The 16,111-nt window shown below is 36.4% G+C and overlaps 1 protein-coding gene across 1 annotated transcript in view; it reads left to right on the top strand.

Annotated features, from left to right (window-relative positions):
* LOC128185416 (uncharacterized) overlaps window positions 1-16,111 on the top strand; it is a 35,505-nt gene that overhangs the window by 4,870 nt on the left and 14,524 nt on the right. Inside the window, exons 4-7 of the mRNA XM_052855013.1 lie at window positions 269-576; window positions 3,677-3,817; window positions 5,188-5,424; window positions 6,501-6,610. Coding sequence (XP_052710973.1) covers window positions 269-576; window positions 3,677-3,817; window positions 5,188-5,424; window positions 6,501-6,610 — 796 coding nt within the window. The remainder of the gene's footprint in view (window positions 1-268; window positions 577-3,676; window positions 3,818-5,187; window positions 5,425-6,500; window positions 6,611-16,111) is intronic.

Below are 16,111 nucleotides of genomic sequence, written 5' to 3'. Positions count from 1 at the left end.
TGCGTACAAATGCTTCAAAAAAGTCCGTGCACTCAGACGGTTACCATCCGATATTGTCAAAAACAATACCATTATCGATTGTTTAAATTTTATAAATACAAACAATAGATATAGAAAAATATACTAAATTTTATAATGCACAGTACCGCTAGTATATTTGAAGTTGTAGTGTTATTTTTTTTAAGGTAATTTATTCATTAAGTTTTGTTTTGAAACTGTCACTGGTTGTCTTTGCCATGTTTCCATTGTTAGTTTGATTATTTTTTAGGAGAAACAAGTTCTGGAAAGTCAACATTGATAAACAAAATACTGCAAAAAGAAATCTTCAAATGCAGAACTCATGAATCCACCTCTACAATATGTAAAATACGTAATTCAGAGAGAGTAGGAATTATTACCGAAAGTCTCAAAGGAAAGATAGAAGAAACAGACTTGACAGACAGATGTGATTTGGCGACAAGTAAAGGTGTGAAAATACTAAGAAATTATTTAAAGGAATTGACAGACAAGACCTCATCAAAGAAAACGAATAATTTTCGGAGTGTGGACATAGGATTCCCGATCCCCTTTCTTATGGTAAAATAATTTTTAAAAATACAGTCTCGTAACATATCTATTTTGGCTACGTACTTGTCAATTTAAGTTAAGTAATTGTTTATTGAGATATTTACTTTTATTAACAGACACTTTGAATTCTTGTTGAAATTATACGATATTGTTTTGCTACTGCTTTTATTCCCTTATTATAATTTGTTTTATTAAGGGAGGGGGGGGGGGGGTGGCCATCTTGTACATTTTAGGATAAGAACGTAAACATTTCTTGAACTGGCTTGTTTCTGCTCGAAACTGGCCAAAAACATTGCCAAAAGAAGTATAAGGTACTAGATATCATTTTTTTCAAAGTATGCATTCAAGAACAGGACAGTGTCTTTTTAATCACTCAGAACAGCTGTCGAACTGCGCAGCTACAAACATATTTTAAAGATGTAAAAATCTGAAAAAATTGTAAAGGGGGTTCATTGGCGTCCTCTCCACAACATTTGTTAAGAAAAAAGTCTAAGCTTGCTCATTTAAGTTGTATCTTTGTCTCAAAGTATGGTACCCTATTCTTAAAATGGGTCTAAAAATTACGTTTTTGTCTGTGTCTATGGAGGTACATTAAAGATTTAAAAAACTGAACAAAATATGAAGGTGGTTCATTGATGTCCTCTCTAAAACCATTTGTTAAGAAAACGTTTGAAATTTGCTCATTTAAGTGGTAACTTCGCCTCAAAGAGGGTATCCTATTCGGCACGGGATCTAGAACAAGAAAATCCCAGTATACTTAGAAATACTCGGGGAAAAAAATGTCAATTCAAAACAATCTTTTTTGAATGAGACAGAGAGTTGCAATGTTTTTTAAGTATAAATCAAATTCAATATTTTTAGAAATAGGGTAGGGGTCCAAAAAATTAGTTGTTTTTTAAAAAATAATACATAAATTTTTCATTGAAAAAAAAATCAATGTACCTCCACAGACACCGACAAAATTACCGGCAATGAATAGTTTTGGAGACCATATTTAGATATGGTACCCTCTCTTGAGACAAAGTTACAACTTAAATAAACAAACTTTGACCTTTTCCTCAACATAAGGTTGTATAATGTAGACATAAATGACCTCCTTTCATATTTTTTTTAGATCTTTAACCTTGAACTTAATTAAAGCTGACATGAATTCATAAAAACATTTGGTCGCCATATTAGTTTCGATCGCTCCCCTAATGCCACTGGGATATATATATCGGTTGAGAAAGTTACGGTCGGTTGCTTTCCGATCGAGGCATTCAGGTTGCACGGACTTCTAAATGCATGAACTACACATTGTCGTAAAATGTTTGTAGTAAAGAATAAAGAACACAATGAAATACAAAATATGTTGATTCTGTGAAAGGATTTTCCAGATATCTTAATTATTTTGCACATACAGTGCTGCCTCACTACGCATTCACATCGAACACGTGTGTCGTTCATACAGAGTGAATAACGTCTGCGTCTTTTTGAAAACCCCGGTGGCACTACATCGAACACAGTAGATAAATGATAGTAAATCCAAGAAAATGACAATGTAACATCGTTTCCATCCGTTCCACCGTTTCTAAAATCCATGCAATCATTGACATTGCTCGATCTGCCACAGTGTGTTGTTTGCGCATGTGCGATGTTATAACATACACAGGAAAACGGTCCACAATTATCGAGGAATTTTATAAGTATCTGCGCCTGGATTTCAGTCTGTCTTGTTCCATCGTGTATTGGATATATCTTGTCAGTGCAGTGGTTGTCATTTTATTTTTCTTCAAAACGCGTTTCTACACGTCTTTTCGTCCAAGGCAACGTGTTCGGGTGCATGAAATACCTGAATGCGATGAAGCATGAATAGTGCTCTCAGCTTATATAGGGGGTGTGTAGCGATGAATAGAACAATAGAAATCGACAACTAATATGGCGGTAGTCGGAGATAAAAGGGAAATAATGCGTATTTGTGAATTCATGTTAGCTTCAAGTCTGTAGCATCGCAATTCTAAATGATTAAAAAGGCACTGTTCTACTCTTGTGTGCGTAATACGCGTTGAAAACAACATGTAAAACCTCATATTTATTGGTTTTTATCTTTTGACAACAATTTCAGTCAGTTTTAGGCAGAAACAAGTAGTTCAAGAAATATTTACATTTTTATTTACAAATGTAGAAAATGGTCGCACATCCCCTTTTAACCAATAAATGAAATTTCATAAATATTGTAGTTGATAAAGACAAACGGAATGATGTGCATATTTGCAGGAAGTTTATTTTTTTAAACCAAAGGTTTAATTTAGTTTTTCTGGTAACCTGTTGTCCGTTGTCCGTCCATCTGTCTGTCTATCTCTTAGTCAGTCTCTCTTTAAACTTTTCTCATTTCTCAAGAACCAATGGGTCAGATTTAACCAAACTTTATATTAAATCATTCGTATGAATGAGTAATCGTAATGGTCAAAATAAGGGGCGAAACCCTTTTTAAAGGGAAGACACTCACGAAACAGTAAGCATTGTATTGAGTCTTCAACAATCTTCTTCTCAAGAACAACGTTAACTGCAACAAAAATGTTGATACTTACATCAAAGTTTCTATGCATGGTAAAGATTCCAAATTATTAAAACAGTGACCCTTTGACAAATACTGGGGCCCAACGAGTGGTTCATAATTCATCAAAGAAAAAAATAAGAAAAAATGTTACCAAGCAGGAATCCTTAAATAGTATAGATTCTAAATTGTTTAGATATGACTTCAAGGCTAGCACTTGGGCCCTAGAAGGCGCTTTATGATTAACATAGAAATGAATGGAAAATCAAAACTTTTTTTCTTAGGAACTTGAATGCTACAATTTATAAGCTTCTTCTGATTTTGTAGATTGTAAATATCTCGAACTGGGACCTCTGGCCAATACTTAGATCTAAGAGGGGTTCAAAGTAAAAACCTCTTTTTTTAACAACAACGCTACAATTTGTTTTATTATCTTTGCAAACACACTCATACCCTCAGGTCACAGTGACCTATGGCTACTTTTGGTATTCTGTGAGTTTAAAAAGTACAAGAACTGTTGTTCGGGTGAGTGATTTGGCCTATGAGGCTTTTGTCATATTTTTTTATTAACAGAGTAACACGATCCTAGTGGACACACCAGGCATTGGAGGATCAACGGAAGTAACACAGAGACTCATGGAATACCTTCCTAATGCAGTGTCGTTTATCTTTGTAATAGACGTATCAAAGGCTGGTGGTATGCAAACAGAAAAGGTAAGACAACTTCATAGCAAGTAGTTGGTGGCAATATAATAATCGGTAGGGTAACTAGGCTCACAAAATGAAACTATGCTTCTGCATACAAAGGTGACTGAATGACAGAGGCACTAGTATGCAAATAGGCCCTAGTTTAGATACATTTTAGTCACCTGTCAAAAACAATGCAGAAACAAAATCCAACAAGAAATCATATTGACGCAAGCGTCAAATGGGCCGCAAAAAATATAATTGTTGTATGAATCATTTGTTGTTTACATAAAAACACACCACAAAGAAGAAAATAAGAGTTGGTTGTTCTAATTTTTATGGTAAATTTTAATATACTTTCAGCAACTTGTTTTGAAGTTTAACATTTTACTATTATCTTAAAGAATCGATTTCGTTACTGTAAGCATTTCTAACGGAAATTGTATGATCATTGCCATAGTATAAAGTAATGGAGAACACATTGATTTGTACATTACTCTAATACAAAGTGCACCTCATCATTTTTCTCTTGGAGATTATGTATTTCAAACCATTTTGGGTTATTTTGGTTGCATTGTATTGAATGAAAACTTAATGTATTAGCATGATTTCAAGGGACCTCATAATAAAATAAAAATTTATTAGTTCAAATTTTCCAGTCAATTCAAATTTTCATTTCTGTCATATTCTTGCGTAAATAATTGATATAATGTCATTTCATGAAATTTTCTACCACATTTTACATGGAAATATAATAAATACACACACAAACTCTTTTTATTTGACACGGCACATAGAAATTCAAAAATATCATTCATATAAAATTTAATGACATTCAGGTCTTTAATATTTTAGGTCTTTAGTATGTCCCGCATACCGATCCTGATGCATTGTTTTGAAAAGAATGAAGAACTCCGATATTTTCCGAATAGATTATAGTCTCGATGAAAACGCGCCAAATACGACAATTTACTAAGTTTGACCTACTTTTCATTTACGAGTAAAAGAAAAAATATGTGATATTTTCTAAAAGGCATAAAACATATTTCTACATGCAAATTGACTTTTAATTCATAAAAATAAGCATAGTATTAATTCTAATAAAAAAGAACTATCCCGCAGAAACGCAGTAACAATATTTAAATGTGTATCAAATAACGGACCGCCTTCCGGCGGCCCGTAACAACAATCATTTAACCATCTGCCAAAATTTTTACTTAAATTATGGAAACTTTTATTTACATTTTTCAGAGGAATAGTTCACTAGTCGCTAACGTTACATAACTTTCTTAACACTTGACAGTTTTACAGAATATTGGAACAAAGGTTAAGGAATGTTAAAATCACATTTTTTGTTTATTACCTTACTCTTATACAGTTGATGAAAATATTTACAGCTTCCAAAAATACTTCAGTCTATAGTCCTCCTGCAAATGGAAAACGAGATGCCATGTTTTGATGTGGAGGACGTTATATTTGTAACAAATAAGTGGGATACAATTCCAAAGAATGAAAGGGACGAAGATAGCAGCGAAGATGATGAAACTTTTACATGGAAAACTCTCGAATCAGATATTAAAAAAACATGGCCGTCTGTAAAAGAGGAAAATATTTTCAGAATGAATTTAAAAGAAGTAACTTTGTAAAAATGTTCTCTAAATATTTAAATAAATGTTTTTTTCTGAGTAATTAAAATGTAAATGTGAAAGTGTTTATGTGTATTTGGTATTGAAAGTAATAAAATTAGTTATAATTATGTGTCTTGAAAGTGGGATAAAAACTATAATCCGATTTTAAGATTTAATATCAACGACTAGTGAATAGTTGGCTTAATTGGTCACATCTTCCTGCAGCCATAATGTGGGAAAACTGAAATTCCAAAAAACTTTGCAATACTGTCAACTGAATAGTAATCGTAAAACGCTATTTAGGAGATTTCAGATGACTAAATGATAAAGACTTTTAGAGTCATCATATATTCGTGTACATTGAAATACAAAAAAGCACACACAAAATCTAAATTTTAGTTTTGCAATAAATTTATGATTTAAAATATATTGTACGTTAATATAAATTGAAATTACTAACCAAACAAATAACAGTATTGCTTCTTACGATTAATCAGTTATAAATCGATTTGAAAATAGCAAAACTTAATTACAAGTAACTTGTGTTGCTTTGTAAAGTCTTTATCAAATAATAGTAAGAATAATAGGAACAAACAAATTTAAATATCTTAAAAATTAAAGGAAAGAAACGAAAATTTCAATTCGATAATATTCATTCTAAAACGAAAACATTTTTTTTTCATTAATATTGATAAAAAATTTAAAAATATCTTTAATCATATTTGATAGGAGAAAATCGCTTTATGAATAAAGGTTTTACATTATACAAAGAGGAAGCCAGTGGAGCTATATATTATTAATACGTTAATGAATTTTTGTAACAGGTATAGGGGGTTTATATGAAAGGTGATATGATTGAATAGATATTTTACAGCGGCATAAACTGTAAATATAATTGAAAACGTTATTTTCAGTAATCAATGTTTGTAACTTGTATCTATAAAAGAGGATTATATATATATATATATATATATATATATATATATATATATATATATATATATATATATTATATATATATATATATATATATATATATATATATATATATATATATATATAACATTGATTCTATTTCAAAGGTTACTCCTGAAAAAGAAAATTCGTCAACTGAACAGTTTGAAAAATTCCGAAAAGCTTTGGAGTTAAGGATTAGGAAGGCTGAAAACATCAGAATTGTGCGACATCTAAGGTTTGTTTGTAGACATTTTAAAGACATTTTTACATTTTTACCTTTCTTTTGATTAGATTTTTATATTTCTTAGGACCAAGATAAATTCTAACCTTATATACTACCGTATTGCGTATACGGTAATGTATATATTATTCATGGTTTTTTATTTGTTTTTTTAATCAAGGAATAAGGAATCATTCTTTTAGTGTCATGAGGTGATAATATCGGTCGAGGCTTGGTTAAAATCTAATAAAGCCCGAAGGGCTTTATGATAGATTTGACCACGCTCCGATCGAAGTTATCATCTCATAATGCTCAAAGAATGATTCCTTATTGCTTACTAGACTTTGACCCGTGTGAGCACGGGTTGAAATTGCATATGTAGCACATACTATGTATTACAGTAGTATAAGGCCCCTAGATAGGGGGGTCAACTGAGGTCAAATCCAAAATGGCGTCTAATATTATTTAGGTCAAATCCAAAATGGCGTCTGAATAAAGGTAAACAAAGGCAGTATAGAGTGAAAACGAATTTATTGAATGAAAACATGCAATTAGAACAAGAAAATAATGATAAACCGTTAAAGTTAAAGTTATTAAACGTATTTACATTGAAGAAATAATCCTTTTCTTTCACGGATTTCTGTTTTTAATCGAGGTCGGGTTCCTCAATGAACATGTTTTGATTGTTGATTCTCTTCATTCGGCCCGGTATTTTTTGTTCGATTTTCATTTCCTCGTCCCAGTCTTCTTTTTTAGGTTTTTTGGTTGGTTTTTTTCTCTCTTTTTTGATTTTCTTGGGTGGTTCATTATCTTCAATATCCGAAGTTTGAATGACTTCTTCGATTTTTGGGCAGTCCTTGGTCCAATGGCCTGTTTCTCCGCAAGTATAGCAAGCGCTTCTTTTTTGTGCTGTTTTCTTTTTCTGTTTTTCGTGTGGGCATTTATTAGCCCAGTGTCCTTCTTCCCCGCAATTGAAGCATCCGTTGGATTTAGTTGGTGCTGGTTTTACGTTCTCTTTTTCAGGACAGTTGGTAGAATAATGTCCCGGTTCTCCGCAAGTGAAGCAGGTAAATTTTGGTTTGATTTCTTCGGCGCTGTTAGTTTTTTTTTTCTTTTGGTATTCTTCTTTGTGAGGGCATTTGGGTGAAAAGTGTCCTTCCTCTCCGCAGGTATAGCATTTATAAACGGTAGTCATTCCTCCTTTTTTTTGCTGTATTTCTTGAATTTTATGCGAGATGATGTCGGTATGATTACTAATTTCACTGGTCATGACTTCGAGGATATCCAGAATTCCTTTTTGAATTTTTTTCAAGATGACGTCGGTATGATTAGCAATTTCATTGCTCATGACTTGCATGGTATTCAGAATTCCTTCTTGAGTGGTAGTTATAATTCCGAAGTCTTCCTTGCTCATGTATGAGGGATCCTCTTGATCATATGCAGCCATTTCTAAGGCTACGGTGTCCTGCGACTGGGTCAAGAGAGATGGATCATAGTTCATGATTTTTTAGAGAATGATTTTATTTAATAAAAAGTCCTGTCTTATATACCCTTGTTGTTTACGTGACTGAAGTTGTTATTGTTAAAATCTCTGCAGCTGTTTGACCTAAAAAAAACATCTGTGAGTTTGACGTAAACACCTGCAGGTGTGTAGTGGCCTTGAGAAAAGTTCGTAAACATGTTTGTCTGAGGGTATATAATAGAGGTTTTTTTATCATTTTAAAAAGAGTATGATACTAGAGCAATTATGATGTCTGATATTGCTTCATTTTCCTTTGAAGGGTATTTGTTGGTGACGAAATGGAACGCGTTGGCGACCGGGGAGAAACGACAGAGGTTGAAACAGATCGTGGAGATGAGCAAACAAATCGACAACCTGAGATGGCTTCAGAAAGTACTGATAATGGTTGCGGAAAACCCGAATCCCGGAAGATTGCCGACGATTTATTGGTTTGCGGAGGGAGCCAAACCAGGGTTGCTGCAGAAATTAACCGGGGTGACTCTAAAAGAATATCAGGAATGGAATTGTATGAAGAGAATGTTTACCCGAAAAGGAAGAGAATGTTCTCACATAATTCGGCAGATCGATCAAATGAAAATTGCGGCTTTAGAGTTTGCCTACATGAAACTAAAGAGAAATCTGGACATGCCTCAATGTTTGATTGTAGAGGACGACAGCGAGGACGCTCAGCCCATGGACGAAGAAGCCATTGTCCCGGACGTGGATGTGTTAAAACAAGAAACCCAAGAAACCCAATAAAGAAAGTAAGATTCGATCCTGAATTGAAAATTTACGAAGTTCCTAACGAGGATCGGACGAGCGAATGGATGACCGCTGCAGTAGACCGGATTCGATTTGAACGGCGTATTGAAGAGATGAGCCATCTCCTTGATCCGCTTTTAAGAAAACGCTATGAATTGTATACCTGGTTTTGCCGGACTCCTTACAACGGTTACGAACTTTTTAGTGCTATAACAAGACGCATAAAATTGCCTGAACTTTTGATTAAGAAATTGAAGTTGATTTAATATGTTTGTGTTCTGAGTTAAAATGTGTTTGTATTATCATTTTTGAGTTATGTTGGTATTAATAAAAATTGATTTACCAAAAAAAAAATTGTTTTTTTCTATGGTGTATCTTGAGTACAAAAGAGTTAAAACCAATGATATGACGTCACAGCCACAGCGCGTGCTGAAACTGTCGATTTCAAGGTACATGAACTATTGTGAACTCTGATTTCCTAGACAACTGTCATTTAGTTTGTTAAACTCCGCCTTCTTATCGTAAATAGCGGCGTTCTCTATCCCCGCACTTCACTAGTTACCTAGTACTTCCAGCTATGTCATCTTTTGTAGAAGTTGGTGTTTCTTTTCCGAGAATATTTACTCGTCAAGTCCTCGAACTCTGGGATTATCAGTGGAACCCAGCCCAGCAGCGATATGAAAGAGTAAGCTTCCGTGCTTTGCACATGTTTGAGCCGGACGACAACCCACAAGACGATGTCCAGAGTGGGGAGGCTTTCCCCCCTAGACCTGTGATGATTCAGGATTTGCCCCTCCTTGTACAGGAGAGATTGGTTCCTCCGCCAAGACCGCCGCCGCCCAATTTTGGAGCTACTGCAGCCAGTCCCAGACCCGCTATCATCGCTGTTCCAGTGAGCCGACCAGCGGTTCCAGAGTCCCCGGCCAGCCCGGATCCTTCGGGGCCCTACTCGCCAACAGACACCCCCACTAAGAGGATCACACCCTCTCCACCGGCATATTCGCCAGACCGCATGCAGTGTGACCAACCCTACTACGTGGCCAGACAAGACCATCAATTTAGATTGCCGGACTGCCCGTCTGTTCCACCACCCAGACCACCTATGCCAGTTTTAGCAGCAGCTAATCCGGCCCTGCAGCCCGCTCCGGAGTCCCGCCGCGGTCGAGTCATGAGTAGGAGGAGAGCTCCATCCCCACCCAGACCCGTAGGAAGAGGAAGAGGAGGGCCATATGTCAGACCCACCATTCCTTCGGAGGATTCTGTTTTTGGCCGGCCTTCTTTGCCATTTGCGAGAGCTAGAAATCTCTTTGCTGACTTCATACCAAACATCGAGTCGCCTCCCTCTCCTCCGCCAGCCATGGTACGGACATTTCCCGGACCCCCTGGTGTCACCCAGTCGCTGTCTCCGCCTCCCAGGACCCCCTCACCGCCTCTTCCGGAGCTTCCACCATCGAGGGAACCATCGCCAGACATCATGCTGGAACTTTATCAGCACACCCGGCACCCCATTGACTCTCGCAACCACCTGACCATCCTACCCAGCTGGAGCAGAAAAGCGGTGAAAGAAGAGATGGGAGAGTGCGTCATCTGCTACGGGGATGATCGCCATTTGCAGGTGCAGTGCCAGAACTGCAGAACTATGAAAGTTTGCTGTACCTGCGTGGTAGGAGTCTACCAAAGCATCAACTCCTGCCCTGTATGCAGATTCCGGGGAGAATTTTAGAAGAGGCAGCCCAGCAGTCCATTCATCAGGCAGGCTAATTCCATCTAGCCCCAAACGGCCCTTTTCAGGGCCACCCATATTTTTCGAAAAGATGCTATCTAGTACAGTACAATAGAAATAAAACACTTAACACCAGTCACATTTCCCTCATACCCAATCATGTATTCTTACGATTCACTCTCTCCTTTTCAATTGAAACACGAATTTACTATGGTGGTAGCTGGTCCTTCAAAATCGGGGAAAACAGAATTTGTAAAAAACTTAATATTAAATAAACATTGGATCTCCCCTCCCCCAGACAGAATAGTTTGGTGTTATCGAGAATGGCAACCGGCCTATGAAAGTTTAAAAGATCAAGTTAAGTTTATTCGCGATATACCAGAAAACGACGAGGAATTAGTGAGTGATTTTAGTCTTCGTCACCTTTTAATTTTTGATGATATGATGGGAGGGAAAGCCATCGAATCTATTGTCGATTGGTTTACTCGCAAAGCTCATCACCGTAACACCAGTGTGATTTACATTACTCAAAATGTATTTGATCGAGCCGTTCAACACCGGACGATTAGTTTGAATACTCATTACATGGTGTTGTTTAAAAATCCCAGAGACAAATCTCAAATCACGGTTTTGAGTCGACAAATAGATATGCCTAATTTAATGTCGGCTTATTTAGATGCTACTCGCATCCCTCACGGATATCTGTTAGTAGATTTGAGTTCACAGACTCCCGATGAATTGAGATTGAGAAGTCAAATGTTTGAGAATTTAGTGGTGTATATGCCAAGAGAAATATAAATAAAAGGTCACGTACGATTTATATCATTTTGACTTGGAACATCATGGCAGGACAAAAGAAAATTTTGAGACTCCTGAAACTTTTGCAGGGAGAAAAAGATCCAGAAAAGAGACAAGAGATCATCGAGTTAAGTCGTAAGACTTTATTGAAATGGTTTTTGATTGGGGCTAAGAATTTGCTGAAAGGGACTATTCCTATCGATAAGCAAACTCAACGTTTTATCGATAAACATCGAGAAGATTTGAGCGTCATTGCTGATAAACATGTCAATGATGATAATAGATTAAAAGCGATTTTGAAACGAGGAGGTGCTGGATTTTTAGGCGGGGTGATCATTCGTCACTTGTTGAAATGGAATCTGAGTAAAGAGAGAATTGCTAAACCTAGAAAGAGTAAAGCAAAGAGTAAATCAAAGAAGAAAATAACACAGAAATTAAATATAAAAGATTTTGTAAAAACCGCTCCTCTGAGAAAAGACTTACCTGATTGGATTCAGGAGCAAGTAGATTTACATCGACAAGGTCAAACAGGCCAAGCCCCACCTCAACCCCCTAACATGGATAAGATAACTAGAACTCCTGGGGGTAAGATGCAATTGATGGTTAGATTGCCTTATCAGAACCCCACCCCTGGAAGCCCTGCAAGTCTTGTAACCCCTAATGTATCTTATCAAGATGAAGATTTAGATGCTACTCTCCCCTACATGGACGATAAAGCCGTTCAGATAATGGATAGGGCTATGACAGGACCCATAGGAGCTGCTAGAACCAGTGACAATATATTGACGTCTACCCCCACAAGATCTTCCCCGGCCCCCTCATTATTTGATCACATTCTTCCTTTCTCCCCTTTAACGGGACCTGTATCTCCTGAAGTGCCTGCTGCCTCTACCCCTAAGCGCAGACCCTCTCTGAAATTGAAGAAGAAAGCAAAAGATCCTTTTGCGGGGTTAAAAAAACCATGGGAGAAAGTTTATGATCCTCATCCTGTGAATCAAGGGTTGAAAGGTTTAAAATATTTTTGCCCTCACGATGGTGTTGGATTCCGATTGAAAGAAAATTACGATCGTCATATGGCTACTGCTCATCTTCCTTCTATCAGTACCTTTTTCAATAGATAAAAAAATTCCCTATAAAAGACGTTTAAAAAAGAGATTTTTATCAGTTTTTCATCATGGCTTCAGATATGAAGAAGAAAAAGAAGAATACGTCTTGTGAATGCCGGTTGAGACCTCACATGCCTATGTTTCAAGTCTTAGTGTCTCCTGAAACCTCAGGGAAATTAAGAAATGAAGCCTTAAAAAATTGCAGTGGTGATTGCATTCATAAAATTTGTGAGGTTGTTTATAACCTATTAAAAGGTAACATTCCTTTGTCCCCTTCTCAGAAGCAAGAACTCTCTACTAAGAAGCACATCTTGAGAAAACTAGTTAAACCTCAGAGTACTAAAAAAAGAAGACAATTGTTGTTGAAACAAAAAGGAGGGTCTCTTCTTAATTTAGTTTTAAGGAAAATTTTACAAATTGTACCAAAATGAGTCGTAAAATGGTATTGGTTCCCGAGAGTATGTTATTGGAATTAAAAGGTAAATTACCTAAACCTCCCGAATTTTCTGCTGCTATTGGGTTAGGACAACAATTAGATCAGATTGAATCGAGAACAGATTTGACCCCTGAAGAAAAAGCAGCTTTGTATGGGCAACAATTATATCGGTATCAAAATTATTTAGCTCAAGCTCGTATTCAACAAAATCCTCTTGCTTCTGTCGCTGCTGCCGCTGCTGCTACCCGTACCCCTGCTGCTGCTGCCCCTGCTGCCCCCGCTGATGGTGCCCCTGCTGATGGAGCTGCTGCCCCTGATGATGCTATTCCTAAAACCAGGGAAATGGATCAGCAAGTAATCAGAAGTGTTTCTAATAAAATGCAAAGAAAAGCAGGCCTTCTTTTAGATCACCTTAAAAAATCTAATGTCATAAAATGGAACGACGATGGAGAAATTAGTTATCGGGGAGAACCCATTCCTGGTTCTAATATTGTAGATTTAGTTACCAATACAATGAAAACTAAATCTAGTACTAGGTTACCTGCACTGCCAGGTTCTGATGAATTTGCTCAAGCTTTGAAAGAAACCAAAGTCCCTAGAGATTATCTGGTAAATCCTAACGTTATAAAAGCTATGGAAAGACCTGGAAAAATCAGTACCCCTAGAGCCCTTGCTCCCCTAAAAGAATATGATGAGGACGAGGATGATGATACTGGATTTCAAGATGCTTCTAGTTATACTCCTCATGAATCTCCCCTAGAAAGATTGCAAAGAGCTAGAAAAAGGAGTATAAGTCAAGAGTTATCTCCAATACAACCCACCCCTCGCTCGTCCAAAGTAAAAAATCTCTCATGGGACGTCTTAAGAAAATAAAAAAAGAAGAGAAAAAAGAAAAGAATATAGACTCTGTGTTAGAAGATATTTATTATGATCCTAAAACAGGGTATGGCGGAGTACAGTCATTATATCGCCAATTACGGAGCAAAGGCTATTCTATTTCTTTATCTGAAATTAGAAAATGGCTCAAAGAACAAGAAGCTTATACTCTGCATAAACCCATAAAAAGAAAATTCATAAGAGGACAAACGAGAGTGACCGGTATCGACGAACAATGGCAATTAGATTTAGCGGATGTCTCTCAATTAAAAAAAGACAATGACGGCTATACTTTTTTACTGTGTGCTATTGATGTCTTATCTAAATATGCCTGGGTAGTACCCATAAAACAGAAATCGGGGAAAGAAATGATTCGGGGATTAAAGGAAATTATTAAACAAGACGGCAGACAACCTCTTCGCATTCAATCAGATCAAGGACGGGAATTTACCAACAAGGAATTATTAAGTGCTTTTAAATCCATTCATTTTTTTACTACCCGAAATGCAGAAACTAAAGCCAGTATCGTAGAACGATTTCAACGTACTCTCAAAGGAAGAATGTGGCGGTATTTCACTCGTCAAAAAACTCGACGTTATGTGGATATTTTACCCGATTTAGTATATGCTTATAATCACAGTTACCATCGAAGTATCAAGAGAGCTCCTGCTGAGGTCAATTCCTCCAATGTGTTAGAAGTGTGGAAAACATTGTATGATAAGAAAATAAGTCTTAAAAAACCTAAGTTTAAAGACGGAGATCGAGTGAGAATCAGTAAAGCTAAACGTACCTTTGAAAAAGGTTATTTACCGAATTGGACTCGAGAGATATTTAAAGTATCTCGTTTAATCCAGGAATCTGTACCTTATAGATATAAGGTAAAAGATTTTAACGGAGAAGAATTAGAAGGCACTTTTTACGAATCTGAATTACAGAAAGTGACTAAAAAAGACGAAGTCTATGAAGTGGATGAAATTTTAGGATATAAAAAGGGACGGGTCGGAAAAAAATCCATTTCTCTTGTCAAAGTGAGTTGGAAGGGATATCCTTCCAGTTTTGATTCATGGATACCCCAATCGGATCTCATTCTTCCAAAATAGAACATTGGAAACTATGCTGTGGAAAAATACCTAGAGCTGAAATTATCTTTTTTGCTCAATTATTGATTTGTATTACTTTAATTATTGCCTCTATTGCAATGTTAGCCTTACACGATACGAATCGAGATTTCTGGATGGTTATTCTTAGCTCGGTCATGGGGTACATTATGCCCAGTCCCAGCCCTCCCAAGTCTAAACATGATCTACCATAACAATAACAACACCTGACACCTGGGGTCCCTTATTGACGTCATTTAACCTTGAAAAAACCCATATAAAGAACACTCTGAACTGTTATCGGCATTCTGACCAAAATGACTCGAAGATATCAATATCGTTGGAAAATTGAATGTGCCTTCCACTCAAGAACAGACAAGAAGGCTTCTCACAAGGGAGAATGGCTACCTTCCAAGACCGCCTGTTACAAAGATTTTTTAAAGCAGCATGATTTAATGGAAGCCCATGATCAGCCTTATTTGTACAAGAGAGTCGTATTGCCTAAACACTTTCTGGTCTTTGGTAAAACCCAGTATAACCAGTACAAGTACAAAATAAAAGCAGCCTTTTACCGTCAGGAGCCAATGTGGACCATGTACGAATCGAAATGGGGAAACCGACTGGGCAAAACTTTAATGGAATTGAAAAAATTTAGAAGATCTGGATACTCTTATGTGGATTGCTGTGACCCCATCGAGTACCTGTATATGAGAAAACCTTTTCCCCTTGAACATCTTCCTCCCTTTGAACCCGCAGTCCAAAAAGAAGAAGAAAAGACTTTTCCCGAGATTGATGAAAAAGCCGCTCAGAAAATGGAGAGGGTCATGGAAGAGAAAAATGAAGACATGGAGACGAAATGAATTAAAAAAAAAACTTTCTCATGTTTAAAAAACTTTTTCTGAATTTGTGTTGTATGTTTGAATTAAAATTTGTTCATATATAAATAAACTTGTAATTTTATTTTTTTATTCATTTTGAATTGATCATGGATGCAGGAGAAGGTTTTTTCATGACTTTACCCAGTGATGGGTCCTATAAAACATTTCCAGAAAATACTGTGGCCGAATTTAAAACGTTATTACCTCAAACCATAGATTTAACGAGTGGTGAATGGGAAGTGGGTCTTACTGAAGTTCAGTATTCCGGTAATGTTGAAAACATTTCAGAAAAGGAATCTTATGTAGATGTAATCTTTGAAAACAAATATGAAAACTTGA

The sequence above is a fragment of the Crassostrea angulata genome, chromosome 5, assembly GCF_025612915.1.
Source record: "Crassostrea angulata isolate pt1a10 chromosome 5, ASM2561291v2, whole genome shotgun sequence".
NCBI classification, from domain to species: Eukaryota; Metazoa; Mollusca; class Bivalvia; order Ostreida; family Ostreidae; genus Magallana; species Magallana angulata.
Note: the sequence above shows the minus strand (reverse complement) of the source record. Positions and strands in the feature narration are given on the sequence as shown.